The sequence below is a fragment of the Nicotiana tabacum genome, chromosome 20 (genome assembly GCF_000715075.1).
Source record: "Nicotiana tabacum cultivar K326 chromosome 20, ASM71507v2, whole genome shotgun sequence".
NCBI classification, from domain to species: domain Eukaryota; kingdom Viridiplantae; phylum Streptophyta; class Magnoliopsida; order Solanales; family Solanaceae; genus Nicotiana; species Nicotiana tabacum.
Window position 1 is genome coordinate 47,577,391 of NC_134099.1, and position 21,339 is coordinate 47,598,729.

General features: G+C 39.3%; 1 protein-coding gene across 1 annotated transcript; it reads left to right on the plus strand.

Moving 5' to 3' along the window:
* The first annotated feature begins 16,185 nt into the window (after nt 1-16,185).
* Nucleotides 16,186-19,047, plus strand: LOC142174364 (uncharacterized). Its single transcript, XM_075240146.1, has 2 exons — nt 16,186-17,958; nt 18,155-19,047. Exons 1-2 carry the CDS (start codon nt 16,186-16,188, stop codon nt 19,004-19,006), a joined length of 2,625 nt encoding a protein of 874 aa, XP_075096247.1. The 3' UTR covers nt 19,007-19,047.
* The last annotated feature ends 2,292 nt before the right edge of the window (nt 19,048-21,339 follow it).

The following is a 21,339-nucleotide window of genomic DNA, read 5'->3' on the forward strand; positions in this document are numbered from 1 at the left end:
CTCAGGCTGGAGGAGGAGCCCAGACTCCTGCTACTCGCACTCCGGAACAGGTAGTTCCCAGATTCAGACTCCAGCGGTTCAGCCAGTTGAAGTAGTTCAGCCGGGTACGACAGCTCAGACCGGCGATGGAGCAGCTATGTCCGCCGATGCTTTGTGGAGGTTGGACATATTTACCAAGCTCTTCACTACTACTTTAAGCAGTGCTTCTTCTGAGGATCCCTAGGATTTCCTATACAGCTGCCACGAGGTTCTTAGGAACATGGGTATTGTTGAGACCAATGGGGTCGATTTTGCTATATTTTGCTTGTCTGGATCCGCCAAGACTTGGTGGAGAGATTATTGCTTGGCTAGACCAACCAGATCACCATCTTTGACTTGGGAGCAGTTTTCAGTGTTGTTTTTGGAGAAGTTTCTCCCCATTACTCAAAGAGAGGCCTATCGGAGGCAGTTTGAGCGCCTTCAGCAGGGTTCCATGACTGTTACCCAGTATGAGACCAGGTTCATTGACTTAGCTCGCCATGCCCTTGTCATACTTCCTACCGAGAGAGAGAGAGAGGGCGAGGAGGTTTATTAATGGTCTTATTCAGCCGATTCGTCTTCAGATGGCTAGGGAGACCGGGAGTGAGATATCTTTTCAGGAGGCGGCCAATGTGGTCAGGAGAATGGAGATGGTTCTGTCACAGGGAGGTGGTAATGGGTCGGATAAGAGGCCCCGTCATTCAGGTAGATTTAGTGGTACCTCATCTGGAGGTAGGGATTCATATGGTAGAGGCCATCCTCCTAGGCCCTTACAGTCAGCTCTTCAGGTTTCTCACGTTGCTTTAGATAGTCATGGTCCTCAGATGCAGTATTCTGATCAACAGTCCTATAGTGCACCACCAGCACCTATCAGTGCACCACCACTTTAGAGTATCGAGGGTCGTCAGCCCCAGCAGCCGAGGGCTTGTTTTACTTGTGGCGACACGAGGCACATTGCTAGGTATTGCCCTCGAGCTTCGAGCATTTCTCCGCATCAGGGTTCCTGTGCTATGGTACAGGCACCAGGTGTTCCACAGTCTACCCAGCCAGATAGAGGCGGGGGTAGAGGTGCTAGAGGTAGATCTCAGACCGCTAGAGGTGGAGGTCAGCCAGCAGTAGGCTATCCTAGAGATGTAGTTTAGGGTGGTGGGGCCCAGCCCCAATGTTATGCTCTCCCGGCTAGGCTCGAGGCTGAGGCTTTAGATGCAGTTATTACAAGTACGGTTCTGGTTTGTGATAGAGATGCTTCAGTGTTGTTTGATCCAGGGTCTATGTACTCGTATGTGTCATCTTATTTTGCACCGTATCTAATCATGCCTAGTGATTCATTGAGTGTTCCTGTTTATGTGTCCACACCGGTGGGTGATTTTATTGTGGTAGATCGAGTTCATCGTTCTTGTATTGTGGTGATTGAGGGTCTTGAGACTCGTATAGATTTGCTGCTTTTAGACATGGTCGATTTTGATGTTATATTGGGGATGGACTGGTTATCACCTTACCATGCTATCTTGGACTGTAATCCAAGACTGTGACCTTAGCTTTACCGGGTTTGCCTCGTTTAGAGTGGAGAGGGACTCCTGGTCATTCTGCTCGTAGTGTTATCTCTTATGTGAAGGCTCGGCGTATGGTCGAGAAGGGGTGTTTGGCCTATTTGGCATATGTTCGGGATTCTAGTGTTGAGGTTCCCTCTATTGATTTTGTGCCCGTTGTTCATGAGTTCCCTGAGGTATTTCCTTCAAACCTGCCAGGTATGCTGCCCGATAGGGATATTGACTTTTGCATTGATTTGGCTTTGGGCACTCAGCCCATTTCTATTCTGCCGTATAGTATGGCCCCGCTACCTGAGTTGAAAGAGTTGAAGGAACAGTTGCAAGACTTGCTTGAGAAGGGTTTCATTAGACTCAATGTTTCGCCTTGGGGTACGCCGGTATTGTTTGTTAAGAAAAAGGATGGTTCGATGAGAATGTGTATTGATTACTGGCAGTTGAACAAGGTTACAATCAAGAATAAGTATCCACTGCCGAGGATTGATGATTTGTTAGATCAGCTTCAGGGTGCCAAGTTATTTTCAAAGATTGACTTGAGATCTGGCTACCATCAATTGAGGATTAGGGCATCTGATGTCCCTAAGACAACTTTCCTCACTCGGTAAGGGCATTATGAGTTCTTGGTTATATCATTCGAGTTGACCAATGCCCCAGCAGCTTTTATGGATTTGATGAACCCAGTGGTCATGCCTTATTTGGACTCATTCGTGATAGTCTTCATTGATGATATTTTGATATATTCCCGCAACTAGGAGGAGCACGAGCAGCATCTCAGAGTGGTTCTTCGGACTCTGAAGGATAGTCAGTTATATGCTAAGTTCTTGAAGTGTGAGTTCTAGTTGAGTTCAGTTGCATTCCTGGGTCATGTTGTATCAGCAAAGGGTATTCAGGTTGACCCGAAGAAGATTGAGGCAGTCAAGAACTGGCCTAGACCAGCATCAACTACAGAGATTCGGAGTTTCTTGGGATTGGCAGGCTACTATTGTCAGTTCGTGGAGGGGTTCTCATTTATCGCAGCCCCGATGACCAGGTTGACCCAGAAGGGTGCCAAGTTCAGATGGTCGAACGAGTGTGAGGCGAGCTTTCAGAATCCCAAGACAACTCTGACTAGGGCACCGATGTTGGTTTTGCCTACAGGTTCAGGGCCTTATACAGTTTATTGTGATGCATCTCGTATTGGGCTTGGTGCAGTGTTGATGCAGGATGACAAGGTCATTGCATATGCTTCGCGGTAGTTGAAGATTTATGAGAAGAACTATCCGGTTTATGATTTGGCGTTGGCAGCCATTGTTCACGCATTGAAGATTTGGAGGCATTATCTGTATGGCGTGACATGTGAAGTGTTCACAGATCACAAAAGTCTTCAGTATTTGTTCAAGCTAAAGGAGTTGAATTTGAGGCAGAGGAGGTGGTTGGAGTTGTTGAAGGAATATGATATCACTATCTAATATCACATGGGAAAAGCCAATGTAGTGGCCGATGCTTTGGGTAGAAAGTCAGTCAGTATAGGCAGTCTTGCTTATATTCCGGTCGGTGAGAGGCCGCTTGCTTTGGATGTTCAGGCTTTGGCCAATCGGTTTGTGAGGTTGGATATTTCTGAGCCTAGTCGTGTATTAGCTTGCACGGTCGCTCGTTCTTCTTTATTGGAGCGTATCTGTGATCGGCAGTTTGATGATCCCCATTTGTGTGTCCTTAGAGACACGGTGCAGCGCGGAGGTGCCAAGCAGGTTACCTTAGATGATGATGGAGTTTTGAGATTGCAGGGTCTAGTTTGTGTGCCTAATGTAGATGGGCTTCGAGAGTTAATCTTAGAGGAGGCCCATAGCTCCCGGTACTCTATTCATCCGGGCGCCGCGAAGATGTATCAAGATTTGCGGCAGCATTATTGGTGGCGTAAAATGAAGAAGGATATCATTGCATATGTGGCTCGGTGTTTGAATTGTCAGCAGGTTAAGTATGAGCATCAGAGGCCTGGTGGTTTGTTTTAGAGGATTGAGCTTCCTGAGTGGAAGTGGGAGCGGATCATTATGGATTTCATTATTGGACTCCCGCATACTCGGAGGAAGTTTGATGCAGTATGGGTCATTGTTGATAGGCTGACCAAGTCAGCGCGTTTCATTCATGTGGCAGTCTCCTATTCATCCAAGAGGTTAGCTGAGATCTATATCCGAGAGATTGTTCGTCTTCATGGTGTACTTGTGTCTATCATTTTGGATCGAGGCACGTAGTTTACCTCGCGGTTCTGGAGAGCAGTTCAGCGAGAGTTGGGCACTCAGGTTGAGTTGAGTACAACATTTCATCCTCAGATGGACGGGCAGTCCGAGCGGACTATTCAGATTTTGGAGGATATGCTCTGAACTTATGTCATTGACTTTGGAGGCTCGTGGGATCAGTTTTTGCCTTTATCAGAGTTTGCCTACAACAACAACTACCAGTCGAGTATCCAGATGGCTCCTTATGAGGCTTTATATGGTAGGCGGTGTCGGTCTCCGGTTGGATGGTTTGAGCCGGGAAAGGCTCGGTTGTTGGGTACGGATCTGGTTCAGGAGACCTTGGACAAGGTTAGGATTATTCAGGATAGGCTCCGTACAGCTTAGTCCAGGCAAAAGAATTATGCAGACCGCAAGGTTCAAGATGTGGCTTTTATGGTCGGTGAGCGGGTATTGCTCTGAGTGTCGCCTATGAAGGGCGTGATAAGATTTGGGAAGAAGGGAAAGCTTATCCCTAGGTTCATTGGTCCATTTGAGATTCTTGATCGAGTGGGAGAGGTGGCTTATATACTTGCATTGCCGCCGAGCTTATCAGTCATGCATCTAGTGTTTCATGTGTCCATGCTTCGGAAGTATCACGACGATCCATCCCACGTGTTAGATTTCAGCACTGTCCAGTTCGACAAGGGCTTGTCTTATGAGGAGGAGCCGGTAGCTATTCTAGACCGGCAGGTTCATCAGTTGAGGTTGAAGAGTTTTCCTTCTGTTCGTGTTCCGTGGAGAGGTCAGCCTCCTCAGGCATCGACCTGGGAGTCCGAGCCTGATATGTAGAGCCGTTATCCTCATCTTTTCCCCGACTCAGGTACTTCCTTCTTCTATCCGTTCGAGGACGAACAGTTGTTTTAGAGGTGGAGAATGTGATGACATCACTTGCTTTTAATTGAATTCTATGTCTCTGAGGCCTTGAAAACCTCATTTAGAGTCGCCTCAATTTACATGCGCAGTCCGGGCACGTAGCCGGAAAGCTTAAATATGAAATTCTATGAAAAATGATAAAATTTGGTTATAAAATGAGTTAATTTGACTTCGGTCAATGTTTTGGGTAAACGGACCCGGACCCGTGATTTAACGGTCTCGGAGGGTCCGTAGGAAAATATGGGACTTGGGCGTTTGCCCGAAATCGAATTCCGAGGTCCCAAGCCCGAGAAATAAATTTTTAAAGAAAATTATTTAAGGAAATTTGAAATGAAAATCGATTAGAATGTGATGGTATCGGACCCGTATTTTGGTTCCGGTGCTCGGTACAGGTCTTTTATATGATGTAAGACATTTCTGAAAAATTTGGTGAAAAACGGACGTCGTTTGATGTGATTCGGACCTAAATTGCTAAAGTTAATGTTTTATAAAGTTTGAGAAAAATTCTTTGATTTTGAGATTTAATTCGTTGTTATTGAGGTTATTTTGGTGATTGGATCGCACGGATAAGTTCGTATAATGTTGTTGAGTTAGTACGTGTGTTTGGTTAGGAGCCCCAAGGTCTCGGATGTGTTTCGGGAAGTTTTGAACTTAAGAAAAGTTGCAGAAATAGCTGTTCAGGTGCACTAATATGTTCTTCTTCGCGTTCGCGGGATGGCCCTCGCGAACGCGATGTGTAAATTATGCTGCAGTAAAATCCTTCTACGCGAACGCGTATCTCACGTCGTGAATGCGAGGCAATGGGGGGTTATCCCTTCCCGAACACGGTCCTGGCCACGCGAACGCGAAGGCCAAGTGGACCTGGGCAGGGGGTGGGGAAATTACCCTATGCGAACGCGACCCACTGGATGCGAACGCGAGGGCTCGAAGGGTTAAAGCTCCGTGAACGCGAGACCGTTCGCCGAATGCGAAGGCTTACCCAGCCTGACCCATCGCGAACGCGAGGGGTCTATCGCGAACGCGAAGAGTGTTTTCGCCTAGTGATTTTAAAAGACCAAAAACAGAACACTTTCTGGATTTCATAAAAATTTCATAAATTTCTTCTTCTCCAAAGCTCTGGGGCGACTTTTGAAGCATTTTTTTGCCATAATCTCTTGGGTAAATAATCTTTAACTTGTTTTCTTCCATTTTCATTAACACCCACTAGATTTCTAGACCTAAAACATGAGATTAAGGGTAGAAAATTAGGGATTTGGGCAGAATTAGGGCTTTTTGATTAATTGTGATTTAGACCTCATTTCGGGGTCGGATTTGAAAACAAATTATATATTCGGGCTCGTGAGTGAATGGGTAATCGGGTTTTGGTCCGAACCTCATATTTTGACTAAGCGGGTCCGGGGTCGATTTTTGGATTTTTGGGAAGAATGATTAGAAAGCTATAAATAGGCATTGGATTCGAATTGTTTAGTATTTATTGATGTTATGAAGTCGATTATGTATAGATACAATTGATTTGGAGCCGAATTCGAGAGGAAAGGCGGTAATTGAGGATTGAGTTGGCCGTGAAAGTTTGAGGTAAGTGTCCGGTCTAACCTTAGCTTGAGGGATTAGGAGTTGTGTCCTATTTGCTAATTGTTTCTTGTTGAGTACGACGTATAGGTATGGTGACGAGTATCTATACGTTGGTGTCGATCATGATCGTGAGTCTTAAATTGATAGTTATTGTGTTCTTAAATATTACTACAGATGCTTTAATTGATGACTCTCAATATTGAGCAAAGATTAGTTTATTCTCGTGGATTTTATTTATTAATGAGTATTGGTATTAATTGAGCTGATTAAAAATTGAGTTAGGATTAGTTATAGCTAATTCTCCCTTGCCGGGATGTTTGTTTCGCTATTGTTGCTCCCTTGCCGGGAAGTTATTATATTGCTTTTGTTCCCTGAAGTTATTATATTGCTTCTGTTCCCTTGCCGGAAAGTTATTATATTGCTTTTGTTCCCTTGCCGAGATTCCTTGTGATTTAGTGTTGGCTTGTAAATGGGAGCGGGTGGTACGCCTACCACAAGATATGATGAAATGGGAGCGGGTGGTACGTCTACCACGAGATTTGATGAAATAGGAGCGGTTATTACGCCTACCACGAGATTTGATGAAATGGGAGCGGGTGGTACGACTACCACGAGATTTAATGAAATGGGAGCGGGTGGTACGCCTTCCACAAGATATAATGAAATGGGAACGGGTGGTACGCCTATCACAAGATATGAGAAATAGGATCGGGTTGCACGCCTGCAACAAGATGTGAACCAAAAGTGAAATTTGCCTTTGTTTTCCTTATCCTTATTAGAAGTTAAATTTTGGTTTCCTTATATTTCTCTTGAGATTCTATTTTATCTGTTATTCCCCGAAGCATGTTTCCCCTTCCCAGCTTTAATTATTGTTCCAGTTCATTTTTCCGCTATATATATATATATGCACAGATTTATCTGGAGTCTGGTCCTAGCCTCGTCACTACCTCGCTTCATCACTATCTCGCGGGGGTTAGACCAGACACTTACCAGCACATGGGGTCGGTTGTACTGATACTACACTCTTCACTCTGTGCAGATACCGGAGCAGTACTTGGTCAGCAACAATAGCTCGGGAGCTAGCCTTCAGTCCACCGAGATCCCGAGGTTGTCCTGCAGGCGTCCGCATGCCCGACATCTCTTCTATCTATTTAGATGTTCTGTTTTCTTTTGTATCCGAGACAGACTATGTTCCTTCTTTCAGACACTTATATGTATTGATCATAGATAGTCCGTGGATATTGTGATATCAGTTTCTGGGTAGAGGTATGTGTTGGTTTTCGAGACATTTTGGTTTTATATTTATTTAAGTCTTTCGCTTAAATCTCATATTCCGCTGTTATTTAAATGTGTATTACTTGTTAATGTAATTGGTAAGAAGATTTAAAACAAAAGAGTTAATGAATTCTAAGTTCATGGCTTGCCTAGCTTCTACGAGTAGGCACCATCACGACCCCGAGGGTGGGAATTCCGGATCGTGACATTCTTGCTTTTGTTCTCCATTAGAGTTGGAAGTAGAAGTTACTTTTATATTTTCTTAAACAGTAGCAGCACGGCATATTCTGATTTTGAAGATTTAACTAGATCACATGAAAAAATAGATCATTTGAGGATGATGTGAATGAATGATAACATGACAATGGTCAAATTTAGCAACATGCATGTGGGATAGAAATCATGCTCATATGGTCCCTTGGTAAAAATTATGCTCTTGGTAAAAATATTACAACTGGTATTTATTAACAGATATAGGTGGATACAAAAGTAGTGAATCTAAAAGTAGTGAATCTGAGGACTACAACATGCAGATAAAATAGAAATTTTGTCAAGAATTGCTGATTGAGAGCTATGAATAATTTACCGAGAGCTAGCAAGAAATTTCTGACATGAGTAACATGCTTGAATGTAAATTCACACACCCTATGTAATTAGTACCATGATGTATGTTTTTCCGTGGGGTGTTCTAAAGCAAATTTCATCAATTTCTCCTACTAAGAAACTTGACTTCTTCGTCGCCTCTATGTAATTAGTACCATGATGTATGTTTTTCCGGAATTCGCCCTTAACATAACATAATTACAAAATATATTTTAGTTAGTGCCTTTAAAGAGTAGTGTTTTAAAGTTGATCTTTAATAAGAAGCATATGTTATTTATTTCACACTTTGTTCTTTATAATGTATTTTTTGAAAAAATTATATAAGCTCTTTGCTTCACATAGTAATATAATTACTACTCCCTCAGTTACAATTTATGTGAACCTGTTTTACTGGATACGTAGTTTAAGAAGAAAAAATTGAAAACTTTTTAAATTTGTGGTCATAATAATCAAGTCAAAAGGGGGTCTAGAGTATTTGTATAGTTATACAAGCTTCTCATTAAGGGTAGAATTGAAAGTTTAAGCTAAATTGTTTTCAAATTTAGAAAATGGGTCATTCTTTTTTGAACAGACCAAAAAGGGAACAAGTTAACATAAATTGGAACAGAGGGAGTATTATTTATGTAGTAAGGATTTATTCAAGTTAATAAGATGTTAATCAAGTGTTTCAATACAATTCGTTGGATGTTGTTGTATAGAATTGTTTTTACTACTACTAGTCTTACTGTACGCGCATTGCGCGTGTACTCCATACTAATGAGAACAAATTCATGAAAATAACATAAATATTCAAAAGATGTATTTGTGTTATAAAATAAAAATTTGTAAAATAATTATAATTCAAAAATGATAAATATTAATCATGTTTAAGAGTTTGGATCAATTCCAATGGTTCTCTCTTCTTTTTTTCACAGTCTTGATTCGATTCTAAAGTCAAAGAAATTGATGGCTGGCAGTCTTGATTAATGAAGACAACTAAAGTTGGATAACTCATACAAGAAGTTAAAACAATTCCTATAAGTAAATGGAATTCTACTTTGGTAGTTAAATTTACAATAAGTTTAATTCTCTAGTCAATTAAATCTAGTTAGGTTACTTTAATAGCTTTCTAGCTAGCTAATTCATGATGTAAGTTAGGTATACAAATTTATATTTTCATAGCGCAATCTGTCTATGTAGCCATATGCTTCGTAGTCCGTAAAATAATATTAATATTTATAATAAATTCTAACTTCGCACAAATATTTGTAAATATTCGTATGATCAAATATGCTTGAATATATATAATTTAATTTTTATTCGTATGATCAAATATGCTTGAATATTCTTGGTCTATTAATTTACATGATGGATTAGTGCGATTGCTGGACACATTATTGGTGATTTTTGTACTAATTTTATCTAAGTTCAAATAACTTGAAGCTCGCATATTATACGAGAAAAAATAATATAGAAAAACATTACTTCCTCCAAATATGAAATTGAAGATATTGTTGCTAGCGGATTCATACTAATTATTCTTACATATATTGTGTAAAATAATAATTCATGGTTAAATAATGAGGGAAACTCACAGGTGCAATTAAATGTTGCATTCACACTCACCTTTCAAAATCCTTTATAGGAAAAGTATTATAAAATGAATTAGAATTATGTTATAGAGTTTAATAAAGAAAGAGTTTATATAATGCAAAATTTTATTTAATTTTTAATGTCTTAGATTTTATGATTTGTGAAATAATTTAAATAAGGAAAGATTTATATTAACTTTAATTATTCAAATTTATAGGTATTCAGAGGAAAGTAGGTTCTTATTAGTTATGCATGATTATGGTTAATATATTTAATTTAAACTTATTTCTGTATAAAATGAGTTTAAGAAAGGTTATATATATAAATTAATAAAAGATAGAAGCTTTAAAATAGAGCTCTCGTAATTATTCCGTTTGAAAACTTGAACACATGAAAGGATCAAATTAAAGGAAAAAAACTTTAAATAAGAAAAAGATTTATATAAGGTAACTTTTAATTAATTTTAAAGTCTTAAACAATATTTCATACATAATCTTAATAAGGAAAGATATATAAACAAAATTTTAATTGATTTTAAATCCTAAATATTAGAAAAATAATTAAATGGTTATTTTGTCCAATATTAAATCAGTTTTGGGTAAAAAAGGCGAACGACATTTCTCTTAGGGCCTTCATGCTTTTAATAGGACTAGCTTTAGGATACGTGCGTTGCACGTGTTTATCGCGTCAATCAATTAAAATTTATGTAAAAGAACAAGTTATGTAAAATTGTAATGGACATTAAAGTAGATGCAAACATTTGTTTATTAAGTTAATGCGATAGTTAGAGTTACAATAATTGGACCTACAACGATAAATAATTTGATTAAGTTTGTTATATTATTCCTAAATAGTAGGGAATTAATTAAATGATTATTTTAAAATATTAGGAAAATAATCAAATGACTATTTTGTCTAATGTGAACTCTATTTTAAAAAGGGTAAAAAAGGCGAACGATATTTCGCTAAGGGCCTTCGTGCTTTTAATATAGTATAGACTAGTTTTAGGGTACGCGCCTTGCGCGTGTACCCCATGCTAATAAATATAAAATTTTAAAAAGTTACATAAATAATAATATGCTTGAGTTATAAAATAAAAATTAAATAAAAAATATAAGTTCATGACAATGATGAATGTATGGTTTTAGCCTTGTGTTTGTGGCATTCAACTTAATTTTTATCCAAATTGTAATGTCATGTTTATTATGACACCAGGAAATCGAGGTGTACGTGGATGATGTGATCATAAAGTCTGAAAAGCAGTCTGACCATGTCAGAGATTTGAAGAAGTTCTTCCAAAGGCTTCACAGGTACAATCTTAAGCTCAACCTGGCAAAGTGCGCTTTTGGGGTGCCGTCTGGAAAGTTGTTGGGGTTCGTAGTCAGCCGCCGGGGTATTGAATTGGACCCATCGAAAATCAAGGCCATCCAAGAATTACCACCTCCGAAGAATAAGACTGAGGTGATGAGTTTGTTGGGGAGATTGAATTATATCAGCAGGTTCATCGCTCAGCTCACGACAACCTGTGAGCCAATCTTCAAACTATTAAAGAAAGACGCTGCAGTCAAGTGGACAGATGAATGTCAGGAGGCGTTTGATAAGATAAAAGGGTATTTTTCAAATCCACCCGTATTGGTCTCGCCAGAACCAGGGCAACCTTTGATCCTATATCTGACAGTATTGGACAATTCATTCGGCTGTGTATTGGGCCAACATGACATCACTAGAAGGAAGGAGCAGACCATATATTATCTCAGCAAGAAATTCTCGCCGCACGAGGTCAAGTATACTCAGCTTGAGAGGACATGTTACGCCTTAACCTGGGTGGCGCAGAAGCTGAAACATTATTTGTCATCTTACACTACCTATCTCATATCTCGCTTGGATCCATTGAAGTATATCTTTTAGTAGCCTATGCCCACAGGGAGGCTTGCAAAGTGGCAGATCCTGCTCATAGAGTTTGACATTGTCTACGTGACTCGAATTGCAATGAAAGCACAGGACTTGGGAGACCATTTGGCCGAGAACCCGGTTGATGAAGATTATGAACCTTTAAAAACTTATTTCCCTGATGAAGAGGTGATGCACATTGATGAGTTGGAACAAGTCGAGAAGCCTGGATGGAAACTTTTCTTTGATGGAGCCGCAAACATGAATGGCGTGGGGATAGGAGCAGTACTTATTTCTGAAACAGGGCAGCACTACCCTGTTACGGCTCAACTTCGTTTTTATTGTACCAATAACATGGTTGAGTACGAGGCATGTATTTTGGGTTTGAGGTTAGCTGTGGATATGGGTGTCCAGGAAGTCTTGGTCTTGGGTGACTCGGACCTCCTGGTGCACCAAATTCAGGGAGAATGGGAAACACGGGATTTGAAACTCATACCGTACAGACAGTGTTTGCATGATCTTTGTCAACGATTTCGGTTAATAGAGTTCAGGCATATCCCAAGAATATATAATGAAGTCGCCGATGGTTTGCCCACTCTGGCGTCAATGTTACATCATCCAGATAATTGACAACAAGATCATTGTGGCAAATGAGCCTACTCCGAATGTCCGTAACAACCATCTACCAGACCACAAGGGTGGATGTGTTCACATGATTGAGATAGAAGACGATTGGGACCCCCAAAGGGTCGATTGGATTGATCGCTGAAGGTGACGAGCCAAAGAAACCAATAGTCACCTGTAGACATGTGATTTTTGACCCTCCCCGAGATTTTTTATATATTAGCGTAAAATATTTAATTTAGGCATAATATAAATATTTTAAGTAATTTTGACTCTTTTACTTTATTTTAGTACAAGAAAACAAAAATTACAAAACATAGGTTCATTAATGTTTTGTAGTCATTTTTAATCTAAAAAAATATACAAAAAAAGGTATCGTATTTTATTTTAATATGATATTTGAAAATACCAAAAATAGATTTGCTTTAATGGTTAGTTTTATTTTAATAATTATTTGAATAGTAGGAATAATTAGCAAATGGGCTCGTATTTTTAATCTTGTTCGCAGCGAAAGAATAGAGCTTGGGCTCGGGCAACCCATCTTTAGGCTTAATTCTGGACCTAGTCCACAATTGCCAAACCCATAATTCCTAGGCCCATACCCCTTAACCTAAAAACCCTACAAAACTAACCTAGACCTATGTATATATAAGAAGCTAACACCTAACGAGAGGAGGGTATCTGACCAAAAGCTGCCCAGAACGACCCCAACCCCCTTCACGTCATCTTCTTTAACCTCCCCCGTTCTGAAATTTCTCCAACGAAATAAAAGACCTCCCCCCCCCGTTTTAATTCTCTTCAAAAACAGAAAATGACGGGGACAAGAAAAAGGCTAAAAACGAAAGCTGCGCACAAGGATCTCTTTCTTCATCAAGGAAGAAAGCTTCTTCGTTGAACAAGCTGAAACGAATAAAGCAGCAAAAAGCTGCGCATGGAGGAACACTGAAGGAATGAAAAGAGGTTGGACAAAAAATATGCAGCAGCTGCGCAAAAATGACCCCCACCCCCTTTGTCGTCTTCTTCACGACCCTTCGACTCCCCCTGCGCGTCGCTGTTCCTGTCCAAACGACCCTACGCTGCCGGCGACGCTGCTCCTGTCCAAACGACCCTACGCTGACGGCGACGCTGTTCCGTCCAAACGACCAGCCTACACCTTAAGCAGCCATACACGACCCATGCACGCCGGAGAAAACACCAACAACCTCGTTTCTGCCTGAAACTCGCTGGAAAAATGAGCTCCACCTGCTCGTCATATCAACGAGTTCCAGACGCGACAAATAGAACCAAGCGACCTCACCCAGCTCACCATCATCGTTGGACCTCCGTTCACCGTGAAGCTGCCATTTCCGGTGAAGTTTCACGTTACAAATGACTTGCCATAGAATCCAGCGGACCGGGTTCGAATCCAGCGGTAAACCTAGTTCCAAAACTCCCTGAAACTAACTCAAATCAGCGCGAAAGTCATCTCGAAGACGCTACCCAAATCCGTGTCGAGTGAATCTGTTCAGTTCCATCAGGGTGTTCATTGATACGCTGTACGAGATTTTGACTGTTTTGAATTTCCGGCGAGACCTTTGGTCCGTCGAGACCTTCGGTCCATCGAGGTTGCTGGTCTAAGGTCCATTCGTGGGTGACCATGTTTTCAATGTGAACGATTCACGACTATGTGCTCTGTTTAACCAGGTTGGTCGCTACTTATTTGAATTCTTAGAGCGTCGAGTTTGCATTTCCTTACAGTTTCTGTTAGGTTGCTTTTAATTCATTTGAATTTGCACTTCTTATAAATGCTATTATGTCGGTTCTGTGCATGACCATTTTATATACATATATAAAGCTTTGAGAAGCACAATCATCTACTTTTCTTTCCTTGAGTTTTCCTTATTTAAATTATGTTGTCAATTTGTTACTTGTATTTGAAGTTGAATAGGACAGTAGACGTATGTTTGGTTTTGGTTTGTGCTCAAAGGAAATCGACTGATTTCAAATAGCCCTTTTGTGGACTTATCTTTGGAAATCAATTAGTTTCATCAAAATTAGACCTACGGGTACGGAGTTTGAGTGGTCTTACTGTATTTTGTTTATCTTTTGAGGGATAAGTTTTATTCCATTACTAAATCATACATGGTAGTGCTGAGTGGTTGGTGATAGTGTTAAAGAGATGCACATTAGTATTTCTGGAATTCGATTGTGTTCGATTGTTATAGTTGAATACAAGTCTCTGTTTTAAAGAAATTGAGGCTCATGTTTACTCGAATTAGTTATAGCTGAACATGATTTTGTCACAGTATGAAAATTGGGTTACTATTCATCAACTGAACTACGTCAAATTAGATTAAAGGGACTCGGGTGTGCATTTCATGTGACCCCGCCATGACTTTGAATAATAATAGAATGAAGCGTGTTGTTAAAATCCAAGGGTGCAATTCATGTGACCCGGTTCTAATTTCCAACAAGGTTAAATAGAGTGTGTCATGAACCACGGGTGCATTTCATGTGGTGTGGCTTGCGATATGTTTTAAATGACCTTGAATTAATTCTTTAAATAAGTTAAAAGCGGTTATAAGGTTAAATTTTCACATAAGTTCATAATTGTTTAAAATCAAATAATTAAGCTGAATATAGCAGTTAAGCGACCGTGCTAGAACCACGGAACTCGGGAATGCCTAACACCTTCTCCCGGGTTAACAGAATTCCTTACTCGGATTTTTGGTTCGCAGACTGTTAAACAGAGTCATATTTTCCTCGATTCGGGATTCAACCGCTGACTTGGGAACCATAAATATCCCAAGTGGCGACTCTAAATCTTTTAAATAAATCCCGTTTTGATTGTCTTTTAATTGGAAAAACTCCTTTACACCCTTTACGTTGTGTAGATGAAAAAGGAGGTGTGACAGCTCTGGCGACTCTGCTGGGGATCGAACCGAGAATCTCTGGTTCAGGGTTCAAGAATTCGAGCTTAGAATAATTGTTATAGTTGGCTTTATCCATTATCTGAATTTGTTACATGATTTGGGCCTAATGTGCTAATTGATTGCTTTTACCTCTTTGATATTCAGTGAACTGTATATAAACTGTTGTGAAATCCCTCTTCTTTCTGAGTCTTCTAAATCATAAAGAAGTGTGCACTTCGTGTGACTTCTTTTCTTCTAGAGTCATATTACAAATTTAGAACGAGGTTCAGACAAGTTGCAAAGCCAGTGAAGCTTCTGTATTCCCGGTACGCTGCCCCTCCTCGGCTCGAGCTGTCCGCTCAGGTAAGCCAGGTATAGAACAATAAACTCCCAAGATATGAAGAGTTATGTGGTGTACTATCTATCAAGTAAAAAATCTGAATCTAATTTTCAACGTTTTAAGCCGTTCATTATTTAGATATTCCTAAGAGAAGGTATGATTTTTTCACGGCGTAATACATACGGAGACACCTAAAGTTGGCACGATCTTTCACTTAGACACTTAAACTAGACCTCTTTCCAATTAGACACGTTTCTTAGGCAATTCTCATACCAATTAGACACGTTTTTTGCTTGGCTTATTAATTAACCAAGCGCGTGTTCTGCAATCTCCGTCTACGTGGCAAAAGTAACCATTATAAATCGTGCCACATCATTTTATTTGTCCACCTCACTGTCCACCTCAGCTATATAGTGTTATTTCCACTAAAATACAGATAACTAGCCCTAAACAAACATCTAAACATATTACCATTGTTCCTTTTACCTTCGATGAAAACGAAGAAAGGTCCTACCACTGTTAATCTTCTTCTTCTTTTGGTCAATGGTGTTGGAATCTAGTATTTCCACTGATTTCTCACCGTATTTACAACGCTTCAAGGTCCAATCTCTCCTTATTTTCTATTGCTACAGCTAGGGCTAAGTAATCTGTAAGTTATTTCTCAAGCTATGGTTTTTTTGGGGTTTTCCTTTGTGTTGGTCCCTTGTCATCTTATGTAAGGGAATATTATGGAGGATGACTATATTTTAACTCGCTTTCACCATGGAGGTACATTTATCGAGCAACCTATCCCACTATACAAAGGGGAATTAGATGTTTTTGCTGTTGCTATCGATAAAGACCATTTTAGTGTTGTCGAGTTGTCTGCTTATGCTAAAGACCTTGGGTATGCAGTTGTCGAAGGGTTTTATTGTCAAAAGGAAAAAGATGGTGATTTTATCAAAGTCTTTTCTGATTTTCAGTTATATGAATTTGTGAAAGATTTAAAACATGGTGATATTTTGGATGTTTATTTGCGTCATGGTGTGAGTCAGCCTGAAGTAGTCGAAGAAAATGTTGGTCTTTTATGTGGGGCAGAAGTAGGTGGGGGTGGTAATGACCAATTTAAAGCTAGGGCAACACCTGGGAGTAATACAAATACTGAAGAACCTATTGAGCCGCCTACTGAACCAACTCACAATGCTGCTGAACCACCTATTGAGCCTCCTATTGAACCAACTTTGAATACTGAACCAACTCACAATTCTTCTGAACCAACTGTAAATGCTGCTGATGGAGATGAACCACCAGACCATAATGTTAATGAAGATGGAGTGCAATCAGATGTTGAGAGTAGTGAATCAGAAGAAGATGTTCTTCCAGAAGAAGATGATTCAGATGTTGATGATGAATTGAGATCTCTAAGGGCTGAAAGGAGGAGCAAGAGGCAGGGTAAGCAGAGGAAAAAACCAATTGCAACAGATGAGATACCACTAGGAGAAGCAGGTATTGACAGAGGATTTGAGGATATTGGAAGAAACAAGACTTCAAGATATGTAGGTAAATTAGGTGGTGATGAGCAGTTTATTGATAGTTTAGAGGCTGATAGTGAAGATAGCACAGAAGAGTTAGATCCTGAAGCTATTCCTGGTGTTGATATACCAGCAAGAAGGAGGAGTACAAAAGTCAGGTATGATCCTGATTGTGAAGTTGCTATATTTGAACTTGGGATGATTTTTGAGAATGCTATAGAGTTTCGGAAAGCATTAGCAAATTATGCAATTGAGTACAAGGTGCAGATTAAATTGAGACCAAATGAACCACATAGGGTGAGGGCTAAGTGTAAATCAAAGAGATGCAAATGGGTGTGTTATGCTTGTATTGATAGAGATTCAGGTGATTTTAAAGTAAAGAACTACTACCCAGTACACAAATGTGATACTTCAAACAAGAATAAGTTGTGCACTTCAAAGTTTGTTGCAAAGAAATTCAAAGATGAAATAACTAAGCAGCCCCACATAAGGATATGGGAAATACAGGAGTTGTGTAGGGACAAGCTAGGATTGTATGTTGGCAAGACAATTTGTTATAGGGCTAAACTGCGTGTTCTCAGAGAGTCCATGGGTGATTGGAATATGGAGTTTGCAAGGTTATGTGATTATGCTGATATGATAAAACAGACCAATCCTGGTAGCTCATGTTGGGTAAGGATGGACAGTGAAACTGAGCCAGGAAAAAATCTCTTTGTTTACTTTTATGTGTGCTTTGATGCATTGAAGAAAGGTTGGTTAGAAGGATGTAGGAGAATCATAGGTTTTGATGGTTGTTTCTTAAAGGGTGCTTGTAAAGGTGAGCTTCTAGTTGTTGTTGGCAAGAATGGAAATCAGCAAATGTTTCCTATAGCATGGGCAGTTGTGGACCAGGAGACAAAACATAGCTGGAGTTTTTTCATCAACTACTTGAAAGATGATTTGCAATTGGGAACTGGAGAAGGATTGACTGTGATGGCAGATATGCAAAAGGTAAGTATTCTGTTCTGTTGTCTCTTAAGTAGCCTATTAAGTAATTTTGGTATTTGATGTTCATTAATGTGATATGTTCAGTTGTTAAGTACTTAAGTATTCTGTTATTTTGTTAAGTAATTAGTATTCTGCTGCTGTTAAGTATTCAATTTTGTGTAGTAATATGCTGCTGTAATTTGAATTAATTATTGTGTAGGGATTTGCTGCAGCTTTGAATGAAGTTTTACCTAATGCTGAATTTAGGATGTGTGCCAGGCATATATGGTCTAATTGGCATAAGAAATGGAAAGGAGAGGAAAGGAGAAAACAGTTTTGGAGGTGCTCTAAATCTAGTTATGAAGTTAAGTTTAAAGAGGAGCTTGAGAAAATGGACAAACTTGGTAAGGATATTTGTAGGGATTTGTTATATTATCCAAAAATGTCATGGGTTAGAGCTTATTTTGAAGTGCATTCCAAGTGTGATGTTGTTGAAAATAATATGTGTGAGACCTTTAATTCATGGATTTTAGCTTCTAGGCATAAATCAATTATAACTATGTTGGAGGAGATTAGAAGGAAAATAATGACTAGGCAAGTGGATATGTTGAAATTTGCTGATACTTGGATATCTGATATATCACCTATGGCAAGGCTATTGTTAGAGGATAGCAAAGACCTTGCTAGAAAATGTACTGTCCTTTGGAATGCTGATGTTGGATTTGAGATTGGAGAAGGGCTGCATAAGCATGTAGTTAATCTGACTGATAAGGTTTGCACTTGTAGAGCTTGGCAGTTGAGGGGTATTCCATGTCAACATGCTGTTCTTGCATACTATCACATAAACGAAGAACCTGAACAGGCAGTAGAGCATTGGTATAAGAGGGATACCTTCTTAAAAGCATACAAGTATTTCATCCAGCCTATGACAAATATGAAGATGTGGCCTGAAACCAACAATCCTAAGATAGAGCCTCCCAAACCTAAACCCATGTCTGGTAGACCTCAGAGGAACAGAAGAAAAGGCAAAGATGAACCAAAAACAAAATATGGAAAGTTGTCCAAGTGTTGAGTGAAAATGACATGTTCCAAGTGCCATCAACAAGGACATAACAAAAGATATTGTAAGGTAAATGTTTCTTGTCAAATATTTCTTGTTGCCATCACATGTTTCCTGTTGTTCATATGAATCTAGTAATCTGTTTCCATCACTGTTATTCACTGATGTTGCTCAATGTTATGTAGGCTGAAAATTGGATGCCTTCACAACAAGGTAGCCAAAGCTCACAAGGTGCTAGCCAACCTGATGCAGCTGGAAGCTCAAGCCAACCTACAAACTCTGTGTGCTTTGATACAACAAGGGTTAGAAGGGTTAATGAAGCTAGAAGCTCAAGCCAACCAACACCAAGTTCAACAGATTCGAGCAGGCCTGCTAGAAGAGGATTAGGTAGTCAACTTCCTCCAAAGGGTAAAGCAACTACCAGCCAAAAGAGAGGAAGGGGTGCAAGTAAAGAAGATGCTGAAAAAGGAGCACAAAAAGGTCCAAAAATGTTGGATTTGGCATCTACACAGCTGCAAGTGGAACTCAAATATTAAAGGTATATAATCATACATATTTCATCTATAATATGACTTACAAATAACTTACTGATTGTGGTTCATTATTTGGCAAACTACAGCCCGGAACATCAAGCCAACGAGTTATGGTAAGTGGTTCAACTTATAAGAGTGCAGCTCCAACAGGAATTGACCTTGGTTTTAAGGCTAGAGGCTTGAGGTGGAAGGGTCAAGATGCTGTCACAACTTCCCAGTTGCAGCAGATGAAGGCAAACTTCAGCAAGAAGTAGTATCTTAGGAACTTATTTTGTCTATATGTTATGTAGCAGCAACCTATTATATTTTGGGATCTAGTTTTTGAAGGAACTAAACTTTAAGTTGTATTCAGTCGTGTAATCTTACTGTTCTGTTTTGGATATATGTTATGCAGCTGCAACTTCAGCCTTATTTTGTTTGTTTTGGCAGAATAGTTACTCTATGTTCTGAATAATTACTCTATAATGCAGCAACTTCAGTCTATATGTTCTGCATTTTGAAACTGCATCTTATGGTTCTATGCCTTGTACAGAAGTTGTATATTACAACACTTTCAAAATTTAACAACTGTAAATTAAAACAACGGTTTCAACATCTGAATATAAACAGAAGTTTATAACAAAATTCAGTTGTATTTATACAACATCTGAATATTACAACAACATTTTCAAAACAGAAATTTAAAGCAACAACAGAAATTTGTCTTCTTTTTGCTCATCAGTCAACCAAAATTCATCAGTCATACAGTTTCCATAAGACGACCAACAATACAACAACAATCGTCAAAAGGATCCGTCTTCTTTTTGCTCGAACTTTCTCCTCTTCAAAAGCTTTGACTCTCTTTAATAAACCCCAAATTATATTCTTCGCTTGAGGAGGCATCTCATCGTCATACCAACAGAAATAATCACATCCACCCTTTTTCTACAAATATCACAAAACACTTTTAATCAATTTTTATCAAAGAAAATAATTCATAAAATAGAATTTACAAATTATGAACAAACAATTTACCTTTCCGATTTTGCAAGCAAAACACCTACGACCTAGGTTTAATTGGGTCCAAGAAGTATTCAACTTTGGAGAAACACCACACTTACAGATTCGAGCAGCAACGCAAGGTGACATTGACGAGTTCGTCGATTCCGAGAAGTTCGACATTAATAAACACGTCAACAACAGAAATGAGTGGAAGAAGAGAAGGGAAGAAATTAATTGATACCAAAAAGAGAACAGAAATGAGAGAAAGAAGAGAAGAGAAGAAAAGATTTGCTGGAGAATTGCTGGAGAAATCTGAGAAGAAGAGAAGAGAACAAATAGGTTTTTTAAGAATTGGGAAAGGGATTAGGGTTTAAATAATAATTGACAATCCATGTTACCGTTATGTGTCTAACTAGGAATGGAAAAGTCACTTTTTGGAGTCACGCTATATGCCACCAACAAAAAACGTGTATAATTGGTATGAGAATTGCCTAAGAAACGTGTCTAATTGGAAAGAGGTCTAGTTTAAGTGTCTAAGTGAAAGATCGTGCCAACTTTAGGTGTCTCCGTATGTATTACGCCAAAAATAAAAGACCATTCTGATGCATCTTATGTGCTACATGTTGCATTTCTTCAAGGGTAAAAGGGTCATTTGGCGGACCAATGTAATTGAAGGCGAATTAAAAAAAAGAGAAAAGAGGAAAAAGAAAAGAGAAAAAAGAGAGGCTGAAGTGTGAGGATGAAGCGAGTAAGGCCCAGCTATATTTTTGTTACATTTTATTAAGAAAAAAGAGCATGGAAACTTCAAAAAGATTTTGCACTCTTTATCAT

Excerpts from the sequence above, each read along its gene's own strand:
- LOC142174364 (XM_075240146.1), top strand. The coding sequence starts at position 16,186 with ATGGAGGATGACTATATTTTAACTCGCTTTCACCATGGAGGTACATTT. Across the intron at positions 17,959-18,154 it reads TGATGGCAGATATGCAAAAG|GGATTTGCTGCAGCTTTGAA; the intron begins GTAAGTATTCTG and ends ATTATTGTGTAG.